General features: G+C 40.1%; 1 protein-coding gene across 1 annotated transcript in view; it reads right to left on the reverse strand.

Annotated features, from left to right (window-relative positions):
• LOC121329555 (alpha-actinin-1) overlaps positions 1-12,296 on the reverse strand; it is a 90,913-nt gene that overhangs the window by 18,765 nt on the left and 59,852 nt on the right. Inside the window, exons 9-10 of the mRNA XM_041275188.1 lie at positions 980-1,072; positions 348-578 (exon numbers count right to left, since the gene is read on the reverse strand). Of these exons, the coding sequence (XP_041131122.1) occupies positions 348-578; positions 980-1,072 (324 nt within the window). The remainder of the gene's footprint in view (positions 1-347; positions 579-979; positions 1,073-12,296) is intronic.

The following is a 12,296-nucleotide window of genomic DNA, read 5'->3' on the forward strand; positions in this document are numbered from 1 at the left end:
TGTTAAAATAACTTTCTAAATCAAGAAACCCCCCAAAAGATACAATGTAACATCTTTACATTAAAATATCCAGCATACAGTACTGCACTGCACTGTTCTGTACACAGCAGAGATGGAAGGTTAGAAGGAGGGCAGAAGACCACAGCACACAAGGCAGGTTACCAAGGGGCTGCTCACAATGTGAGGGTCATCAAGGATTTACTGTAGAGTTTTATTAGTCCAACAAATCAAGAGACCAGAATTCAGTTCAGTTGAACCTAGACTGAAATTCCTCAGTAAGTCGTGCTGAGGAATGGGCTAGCAGTGTGACAGAAAGCGTGGCTGCAGGCTGTGAGGCTTCCTCTTACCGAGACCATTCTCCCCTCAGAGGGCATGAAGGCGGGCCGGTTGCTCAGCCTCAGCTTGGTCTGCAGGGTGTTGAAGTTGATCTCCAGCTGGCACTTCTCCTGCACCTTGGGGGGCTTGTGCATGCGCCGGTAGTCTCGGAAGTCCTCTAGTTTCTGCTGCATGGCCTGCATGGTGTTCTCCGGGGCGCGGTTCTCCAGCCAGGGAACAGTGCGGCGGATCCACTCCAGCAGCTGGAGATGAGGGAGACTAGCCATTCATTACTGCACAACACTCAGTGGGGTAAGGAGGAATACCAATACATGCATTCAAAATGTTTCTCAACGATCTCTCAATATCTTCACAGTATAGTTCTACTCCCAAGTAAACATGTCAATTAAATCAATCACCAAGTATAATCATGTACGCAGAGGAGAGAATGTACAATATAGTACAGTTAGAAAAATATAAATGTCAGTAAGCACCCATCTAAAAGTTTACCACAGTAATTATACAGGGTAGTATTCAGTAAAAAAAAAATAATTTAGAAAAAGACCCAAAAATCTTCTCCAGTGAAAACAATGAGAAAAACTAGTCTATCTATTTACAGCATGTAGGATATATGTGGGATCCCAATCCGGATAGTTGCACTCACATCACTGGCCAGCTTCTCATAGTGCTCCATAAGCTGCTCGTTCTCCTGGTTGACAGCCAGCACCTTGCAGATCCGATTAGCTGCCGTCTCTGCCTGTGAACGGGACCAACACTGGGGTTAGCTACAGCTCAAAGCAATGGCTTTATTAGTCAGTGCTTCACTAACCTTATGTATTTTGTATGAAAGAGGATTATTTTAATAGGAGTGGTAGCAAGTAAGATGAACACATTGAGATTCAACTCCTAACAGTGGTCTAGCTTGACTTAAAAGATCAAGATTTCTGAATATGTTTCTGATGTGTGTGTTTATTGTACAATATACAACAGAAAATTAACCTCCAATGCAGGGTCTCCCTAAAGAACTGCAAACATTCAAAACATCCTTAACTCATGAACAGAACTGCTTCTTCGCAGTCTCTTCATGTGCTGTGGTTATCTGTTAACTATAAAGACTCAATAGTGCTACACTTCGAAACTTGCTGAACTCAAGTTTGTGTCAGTATGTCTACATGGTTTTGGTTTCCAGACCTTTTTGCTATCCCACCAAAACAACCTGCCATTCCACATTCACTTCCTGTGCAGGAAACAGGACCCCAGGTGACCTTGCAGTTTTTAGTGAGGTTCAGGCAGGGTCCGTCTATCTGTAAAGTTTACCTTTGTTGTGGCAAGAAAAATGCACTAGCGGAAGAAAAAAAAAAAAAATCACTACAAAGCAGCATTCCCGTTGTGGTCCGTTCAAACCTCACCTTACCAGATCAAGCCAAAACACAACCCTGTTATTATTGTCATCCTTTCATAAAACACAGAACAAAGCACGCTTCTGGTATAATTAGTACGACAAGGAAAAACGGTGCAACCCTGGCTGTACCCACTAGAATACTGGGGAGATTTACACTGTGTGCAACACTCGCCAACAGACCAGTGTACCATGGTCCATCACATTGAAATAGCCATCCCTTAAGCATACTAACACTGACTATGTGTACTAAGCCAGCAGTTCCCAATCCTTGGTATGCGTACCCTGGGGGGATCTAAGGGGGTATGTGGGACAAAATGTGTAATGGTGAACTTTTTTTGTTTTGTACCAATGAGAACAAAAGATACAGAGACAATGATGTATGTAGTCCACATCACCAATCACCGTACAGTATGATTTCAAATGCTGAGACGGTTGCCTAGCCAGGCCGACTGAGCTCAGGTTTTCATTCGATTTTTATACTTCGCACTTTAACTAGAACTGTCAACAAATGAATTGTAACATGGACTGGGCTGAAGACAGGTAGTGTGAAGAGGAACACACAAAGTCTCAGGTGATAAAAAGATTAGTGATATTTGTCCTGCCAGTACCAGTACACTCGGAAATCGCTGGTAACACAACTAGTGACTCAACATGCAAATTTCACCCTCTGAACAGCTGACACCAAGGACAAAACAGGAACTGTATCAAAGAAACACAAGACAACGAGAAGTACATCAAAATGGTATTTACTTGGACTGGAAACTGAATCAGCCGCAGTGTGTGATATGTTGAAGTGCCGTCTAATAACATCCTGAAACCATCTTCTCTACACCGGCACTTAGAAACAAGGACAAACCACCAGAATTTCTCAAGTGGACAATAATGCAGCTAAAGGAAAGCAAGAAAGTTTTGCGTGCTGCTGCTGATAATATGAAGAACCTTGAAGCATCATACCTAGTAGAGTGGAAGCGACAGCGAGTGGGAGAAGTACAGGCATGGAAAAGTACAGAGCAGTTTCGAAGCAGAAAGGAGAAATTGCATCTTGAATTGCTTTAATCAGAAAACAGGGGACATTGGGGAAACACAGCCGCGTGTGTTTTTCTGATAACAAACAAGCTGAAACTCGGAGCAGCTGATTCAAATTCAGCGCCGTTTTGAGACACGGGCGAGGGGAGGAGCCAACAGCACAGCAGAACAAAGCAGTTAAACGAGGCAGTCTTCCCAGCGACAGCGAGTGGGAGAAGTACAGGCGTGGAAAAGTACAGAGCAGTTTCGAAGCAGTTTGAAAGCAGGTTGACAGCTGCAGAAGAAACTAAACTTCAAAAAAAAAAAAAACCCTCAACATGGTCTTCAAGCCTGTAATCTGTGACACCTGCTTGATGTGGGAAATCCGAGAAAACCCAGCAGAGCTAAACCAAGTGTGCGTAAAGTGCCGCGTGATCCAGGATTTGCATAAACTAGTAAGTGTGCTAGAAATGGAGCTGGAAGAAGTGAGACAGCAACGGGATCTTGAGGAACTGGCACACCCACAATTCATGGAAGTCTGCATCACCCCTAACAGACTGAAAGCCACCAGGGAGATAGAAGGTCAGAACAGCTGGGTTCAGGTAGGCAGAAGCAGGGAAAAAAAGAAACTTCGTCAAACACAACCACCAGAAATCAAAACAACCAACAGATTTGAGTCACTTCAGAATTGTGATGAGCAGAACCAACAACAAGAGAATGAAAGGAACAACATCCAGGACCCTATTGACAGTGGTGACCAGACAGCAAAAAGAAGGGAGGTCATGATTGTTGGGGACTCCATATTGAGAAACACAGCAAGTTCAATTCGCAGTTTGGACCCCCTTACTACAACAGTGTGCTGCCTTCCGGGAGCCTCGGTCAAGCACATCACTGAGAACGTGGACAGGCTCCTAGAACGAACAGGAGACGACCCGGTAGTAGTCGTCCACATCGGTACAAACAACATTGGAAGAGACAGACCAAAATCCCTGCAAAACAAATTCAGAGAGCTAGGAAGGAAATTAAAAGAGAAAACCAAAACTGTGGTATTTTCTGGTATACTACCCGCACCTTGCAAAGGACCATATGGACAGCTGGAAATAATTAATCAAAACGCATGGCTGAAGACGTGGTGCACACGGGAAGGCTTCACCTATCTTGATCATTGGACCACATTCTACAACGAGGACTATCTGTATAGACGGGATGGACTGCATTTAAATAACAAGGGAACCAGTCTACTCGGAGAAAAGATCCTCGAGCAGGTTCGGAAGCATTTAAACTAGAAAGGAAGGGGGGAGAAATCAACAAAAAAACAGAAGGGAGACCGCATCAAAACAAGAACAACAACTCAGGTAAGACAACCATTAAATGTATTTATCTAAATGCTAGAAGTATCAGAAACAAAATTCTAGAACTTGAAGCTACTGCACTAACAGGTAACTATGATGTGATAGGTGTTACAGAAACTTGGTTGTCTGAGAGTGATGGGGACGAATATAATATTTGTGGGTATACACTGTATAGGAAAGACAGGCAGGACAGAAGAGGAGGAGGGGTAGCGCTATACATAAGAAACAGTCTTGAAGCCCAGGTGTTAAACCTGGACAAAGAAAATAAAACCGAATCAATATGGGTCAGAATAACAGACAAAAATTCAAAAGGCATAATAATAGGAGCATGCTATAGACCGCCAGATTCAGACGGTGAGCACAATAATCTGTTATACAATGACATTAGAAATGTGTGTAGCAAAGGAGAAGCCATACTAATGGGGGATTTCAACTTCCCCCATATAAAATGGGAAAACCCGGTGGGTAGCGCGAAGGATGAAATAGAAATGGTGGAAATGACAAATGACTGCTTCCTAACACAATTTGTGAAGGCACCCACTAGAGGGGAGGCATGCCTTGATTTAGTCTTTTCAAATAACGAAGACAGAATAACTAAAACAGAGGTCAGAGAACCACTGGCAAACTCAGACCACAACATGGTCTCATTTGAAGTGTTTTTTAAATCCCCAAAAGTAAAGACTAAAGTTAAGGTTTACAATTTTAGAAAAGCAAACTATGAAGGCATGAAACAGAGACTAACAGAAGTAGATTGGAGTAAAATAGAGAAAACACCCACAGAAGAAGGATGGTTGTTCTTCAAAAATGTAGTACTAGAGGCGCAAAACAATTACATCCCTAAAGTAGACAAATCTAAATGTAAAACTAAATTGCCAAAATGGTTTAATAGATCAATTAAAAAAAATATTCAGCGAAAAAAAGGCACTTTACAGAGCATTAAAAAAGGACCAAAAAGAAAGTACGCAGAAAGAGTACACGGAACTGCAAACGCAAGTCAAAAAGGAAGTTAGAAAGGCCAAGAGAGAAATAGAAATGAACATTGCTAAGGGAGCTAAAACCAATTCCAAAATGTTTTTCCAATATTACAACAGCAAGAGAACATTCAAAGAGGAGATTAAATGTTTAAGAGATACAAATGGCAAAATCGTAGAGGAAGAAAAAAAAATAGCAAATATGTTAAATGATTACTTTTCACAAGTTTTTACAAAGGAAGATACTGACAACATGCCCCACATGTCATCCAGTTCCTATCCAGTTTTAAATAACTTTAGCATAACTGAGGCAGAAGTGTTAAAGGGACTAGGAGCTCTTAAAATAAACAAATCCCCTGGGCCGGATGAGATCCTCCCAGTAGTACTCAAAGAAATGAAAGAAGTAATTTACAAACCGCTAACCAAGATCATGCAGCAGTCTCTTGACACAGGGGTGGTACCGACAGACTGGAAAATTGCAAACGTAATACCGATCCACAAAAAGGGAAACAAAACTGAACCAGGTAACTACAGACCAGTAAGCCTGACTTCTATTATATGCAAACTTATGGAAACTATAATAAGATCCAAAATGGAAAATTACCTATATGGTAACAGGGTACTGGGAGACAGTCAACATGGTTTTAGGAAAGGGAGATCGTGCCTAACTAACTTGCTTGATTTTTTTGAAGATGCAACATCGATAATGGATAATTGCAAAGCATATGACATGGTTTATTTAGATTTCCAGAAAGCTTTTGACAAAGTCCCGCACAAAAGATTAATTCTCAAACTGAACGCAGTTGGGATTCAAGGAAATGCATGTACATGGATTAGGGAGTGGTTAACATGTAGAAAACAGAAAGTACTGATTAGAGGAAAAACCTCAGAATGGAGTGTGGTAACCAGCGGTGTACCACAGGGATCAGTATTAGGTCCTCTGCTATTCCTAATCTACATTAATGATTTAGATTCTGGTATAGTAAGCAAACTTGTTAAATTTGCAGACGACACAAAAGTAGGAGGAGTGGCAAACACTGTTGCAGCAGCAAAGGTCATTCAAAATGATCTAGACAAGATTCAGAACTGGGCAGACACATGGCAAATGACATTTAATAGAGAAAAGTGTAAGGTACTGCACGCAGGAAATAAAAATGTACATTATAAATATCATATGGGAGATATTGAAATTGGAGAAGGAATCTATGAAAAAGACCTAGGAGTTTTTGTTGACTCAGAAATGTCTTCATCTAGGCAATGTGGGGAAGCTATAAAAAAGGCTAACAAGATGCTCGGATACATTGTGAAAAGTGTTGAATTTAAATCAAGGGAAGTAATGTTAAAACTGTACAATGCACTTGTAAGACCTCATCTTGAATATTGTGTGCAGTTCTGGTCACCTCGCTATAAAAAAGATATTGCTGCTCTAGAAAGAGTGCAAAGAAGAGCAACCAGAATTATTCCGGGCTTAAAAGGCATGTCATATGCAGACAGGCTAAAAGAATTGAATCTGTTCAGTCTTGAACAAAGAAGACTACGTGGCGACCTAATTCAAGCATTCAAAATTCTAAAAGGTATTGACAGTGTCGACCCAAGGGACTTTTTCAGCCTGAAAAAAGAAACAAGGACCAGGGGTCACAAATGGAGTTTAGAAAAAGGGGCATTCAGAACAGAAAATAGGAGACACTTTTTTACACAGAGAATTGTGAGGGTCTGGAATCAACTCCCCAGTAATGTTGTTGAAGCTGACACCCTGGGATCCTTCAAGAAGCTGCTTGATGAGATTTTGGGATCAATAAGCTACTAACAACCAAACGAGCAAGATGGGCCGAATGGCCTCCTCTCGTTTGTAAACTTTCTTATGTTCTTATGTTCTTAGTGAGTTACAGAGCTGAAGTCAGGAAAACCTCACACCATCGCGGAGGATCTACTACTACCTGCAGCTTCAGACAAGGTAAGTGTTATGCTTTAGAAGAAGGTCAAGAAATTAGCTCACTCTGTACCATTGTCAAAGTGTCACGTCAAATTGATGACCTGGCCAATGATGTGCTTAATTCAGCAAATGAGTGTCTCATTGATGAGATTTTCTTGGTGCTTAACAGCTTCATAAATCAACATAGTACAATCTGGTTATGATGCCTTGGCATCTGCACAGAGTGAGCAAAAGTCAATGACTGTCAGGCATAGTGGAGTAGTGATGTGTATCAGAGAATTTGCTCCCATGCGATGTGGGTGAATTGCAGTGTTCTTCACTGACCCCCTCCCCACTCTGTGTTTGCATGAAGCAGCTGAGCTCTCACGGCCGAGCTACTTGTCACATATCAGTCTAGAACATCAAGGATGAGTGCAACCATTTCAATGCCCAGGACAAGAATGAATCAATGATCAAGAAACTGGAATTCTGGGCTTGTGAAGGAAAGTTCGAATGAACTACAGCAGCAGGACAGCGTTTGCAGGAGTTACTGTCCCCGTATCTTCCAAACCACACTCTGAAATCACAGGATGAGGGGCTGCTGGTTCCTAAGGTCAATAAAAGCAACAAGGAAGTAGGGCTTTTTCGTGTAGAGCTCCTAAATTATGGAATACTCATTTGACAGGGAAGCCCGCTACAGTTTTCAAGTCAAGACTAAAACACACTTTTATAAAATGGCTTTATGCTATCTTGATAGGTTTTTATTTTCTGTTTTATATTTGTAATTAATTTAGAATAATTTGTAGATTTTATTTTTCATTTTGACATTATGGATTTTTTTGTTGTAGCACAATAAAATGTGGAAAAGTCCAAGGGGGGTGAATACTTTTGAGAACCATTGTACAGTACAGTCAATCCACATGTGTAAGGAAAATGGCAACTCCTGCTAAACACTCAAATATCAGTGCTTTAGATCATGCAGAGCAGTCTCTGGAAAGTGGTTTTGTACAACCTGCAATGTCATGTTATATCATACACGCAAGTTGAGTATTGATATACATTTAAATTCTGATCTGCACCATAATGCCAAATGCAAAGCAATGACAGATCTGATATGAAAAGCAAAACAGACAACTGTCGTATCTATGTTTAATCGCAGTACCGAGAGTCGGGATGCTCGAAATGTTGCATATTTGGAATTCGAGGCATTCTCAAGTGCAAATATACCGATGGATAAATTGGATAACCCAGAGTACATTCAGAAACAAATTCCAAACACAGATGCTCTTCCTTCTGCTAACAAGCTTTGCCAAGATTACTTACCCAAAGTGTTTGAAGTATACAGAGAGGAGCTGAAAGACCATATGAAAAAAGCGGTTTCTGTATGCATGGTGTTTGACGAGTCAACAGATGACAAAGATAATTACGTACTGTATATATGGCTCGGAAAAACTACAATCATTTCTTTTGGACAGTCTTGTTCTTAATCTGGTAAATGATTCAACTGGGTCAAAAGCTGTCATCAAGTGCCTGACCAATTTTGATATACTTTAATAAGGTGTCTGGGATAAATGACAGACAATGCAACATACTGTACTCGATCATATAATCAACTTCTACAGGGTTACTTCCTAATTCGGTGCATGTAACGTGCAATGCACATATTGTAAGTCTGGCTAGCAATCAGAGGCACGTTCATTTTTCTAAAGTCGATCAATTCACTGCTGCAATGAAAAAAAATGTTTAAACACTGCCCAGCTCGCAAACTGCGTTTCAAGGCTTTCTTTGCAGAAAAAAAAGAGCTTGGGCTTGCCCCATACAATGATCTTGGAGAGTTTTGGGATTCACCTGCAATTCTACAGCATTTTCCAGAGTCAGCAAACACAGCAAAGCAATCAGTATCGATCTTGCCTAATTCTGTGGCTGCCGAGAGTGCAGTATCTCAGTACGGACAAGTCTTCACAAAGCAAAGACGACATGAAGGAGACCAATGCAGCGGGGTGTGCTGCACTAACATTCAACGCATGTAAAATGCAAAAGGCTAAAATGACTGGACTTGATTTTTACAGCAGTCGTGTGAACTTTGTCTTCTGAATTTTATATTGTACTGATCACTTTTTTATTATTTTTTAAATTAATGTAACATAGTTGCAGCAAAATGTCTGGTTATCCAAACCATTATCGGGCATTAAATAAAACGGGTGTTTATATTGTTCCAGCATTTTTTTTTTTTTTTTTTTTTTTTTTTAACAAAATAGGTCTACTCAGGTTTTTACAAATTATTAATAAGGGCCCATTATTACATTTCCACGATTTTCCAAGTCTTGTCCAAAACTCAGCTGCAATTATTTCAACATCATCCCGCAATTCAAGCAAGTCCTTGTGTACACTTATTTAAATGGTCTGACTGTGGCAGTTGTATGTGTAACATGCTATACAAATGTATTGTGGTTTATTCTTTTTTCTGCTCTGTACTGTACAGTGCTTTGCAATACTTTTGTATAAAAAGTGCTATATAAATGCAATAAATAAATACAATAATAAATAAATAAATAAAAAAGGGACATCAAGCAATACCTCACTGTACTGGGGAGGCAATTGAGGTACTTTTCCTCAATGTGAAATGCAAACAGCTGGGTCCGCTATCCTTTCACAAACTTTTCTGCAGTACCCATGCCACAGGACCAGTCAATAAGAACAAGAGAACCTCCTGGACGGCCTCGAGATCGAGGTTCAAACAAGAGAACCTCGTGGACAGCCTCGAGATCGAGGTTCAAACAAGAGATGGACAGCCTCAAGATCGAGGTTCAACAAGAGAACCTCTTGGGCAGCCTCGAGATCGAGGTTCAAAAAAAGCAGTTAACCATGTTTTGGGGCCAAAGGTGAGCAGAGTTCCCCGAATTGTCATACAAAGCTGTCAAGGTTTTAATGCCATTTGCCTCAACTTACCTCTGTGTCACTCGCAGCCATTAAGTAAAAAATACTGTAAAGCAGGTTTGTGTAGAAAACAGCTTGCTATTTAAACTAATCACCAAATCGATCTGGAAGGGTGTATGTGACAATCAAAAGTTTGGGAATCGCTCTACTATGCCATCCTTAAGCAAGATAATACTATGTGTACTAAGGCAGCCTATCTGACATCCACTTCAATAGTTTGTACATGTAAAAATGTGAGTGTGACATGTACTGTACATAAGGACAAGCACCTCCATGAATCCCCAGCTGCTGATATTCAGTATTTAAAGTCCTTTTAGTTTTGTATAAATCAGGGCTGTCCAGTGGATGGACTGACTGAGCCCCTCAATGACTTAATTTAGAAGTACACAAGCTCAGACATGGCTCTCTTCATGGGTTTGAAGTGCAATCAGAATGCTATTAAAACATTCCAGAGACACTGGGTGGCTAGCAGATTTGTTAAACCTAATCTCCCTTTTTTTTTTTTTAAATGTTAGGATTTAGTCAGCTATTGAGTTTCATTAAAACTGACCTGATTTTATGATGTTCTTCCTTGTTACTGTATGCATGGCTATAAGAACTCCCTGCTCATTAGCCCCTTCTAGGGATCCCTTTCTGAGACATGGTTTCACTTCAGTTTGTGGTACATGAAATTCCTGTCTGAGGATATTCTGAATGTAGGTAACCTTGCTGTCATCTTGAGCAATGCTTTAACTATATATAGCTTTCTGCAAGGATGGACAGACTACAACCCCTGGGTGCTAATTTGAGTTTTAGCAGTTAGAGGAAAGACACTTAAAATAGAATGTATGGAAATATTCTATTTCTCATAACAAATTTAAATGAAGGCTTAAATAAAAGCTATGTACTTTTCATTTAATATATACATAAGTTAAATTTCTGATTAAAGTTATAACTGCTATTAATAACTAAAACTACAACATATAATAAAATCTATTCAGCAAGAAATTCTATTAGAAAGTGTGCAGCTTCAAATGTCATTTGAATGTAGTTTTATTGTTCCCTTCACCTTTATGATGTGTGCAATCATTGAGGCTTCTTATTGCAATTACTCGAAGACTGCGCCATCCGGTGGCCTGCCACTTTATCTCAAGTTTCCTTTTGCTTTGGTGGAAATAAACAAGCTGTGCAATAAGAACATAAGAACATAAGAAAGTTTACAAACGAGAGGAGGCCATTCGGCACATCTTGCTCGTTTGGTTGTTAGTAGCTTATTGATCCCAAAATCTCATCAAGCAGCTTCTTGAAGGATCCCAGGGTGTCAGCTTCAACAACATTACTGGGGAGTTGATTCCAGACCCTCACAATTCTCTGTGTAAAAAAGTGTCTCCTATTTTCTGTTCTGAATGCCCCTTTTTCTAAACTCCATTTGTGACCCCTGGTCCTTGTTTCTTTTTTCAGGCTGAAAAAGTCCCTTGGGTCGACACTGTCAATACCTTTTAGAATTTTGAATGCTTGAATTAGGTCGCCACGTAGTCTTCTTTGTTCAAGACTGAACAGATTCAATTCTTTTAGCCTGTCTGCATATGACATGCCTTTTAAGCCCGGAATAATTCTGGTCGCTCTTCTTTGCACTCTTTCTAGAGCAGCAATATCTTTTTTATAGCGAGGTGACCAGAACTGAACACAATATTCAAGATGAGGTCTTACAAGTGCATTGTACAGTTTTAACATTACTTCCCTTGATTTAAATTCAACACTTTTCACAATGTATCCAAGCATCTTGTTAGCCTTTTTTATAGCTTCCCCACATTGTTTAGATGAAGACATTTCTGAGTCAACAAAAACTCCTAGGTCTTTTTCATAGATTCCTTCTCCAATTTCAATATCTCCCATATGATATTTATAATGTACATTTTTATTTCCTGCGTGCAGTACCTTACACTTTTCTCTATTAAATGTCATTTGCCATGTGTCTGCCCAGTTCTGAATCTTGTCTAGATCATTTTGAATGACCTTTGCTGCTGCAACAGTGTTTGCCACTCCTCCTACTTTTGTGTCGTCTGCAAATTTAACAAGTTTGCTTACTATACCAGAATCTAAATCATTAATGTAGATTAGGAATAGCAGAGGACCTAATACTGATCCCTGTGGTACACCGCTGGTTACCACACTCCATTCTGAGGTTTTTCCTCTAATCAGTACTTTCTGTTTTCTACATGTTAACCACTCCCTAATCCATGTACATGTGTTTCCTTGAATCCCAACTGCGTTCAGTTTGAGAATTAATCTTTTGTGCGGGACTTTGTCAAAAGCTTTCTGGAAATCTAAATAAACCATGTCATATGCTTTGCAATTATCCATTATGGATGTTGCATCCTCAAAAAAATCAAGCAAGTTAGTTAGACACGATCTCCCTTTCC

Source organism: Polyodon spathula, chromosome 17 (assembly GCF_017654505.1).
Source record: "Polyodon spathula isolate WHYD16114869_AA chromosome 17, ASM1765450v1, whole genome shotgun sequence".
NCBI lineage: Eukaryota > Metazoa > Chordata > Actinopteri > Acipenseriformes > Polyodontidae > Polyodon > Polyodon spathula.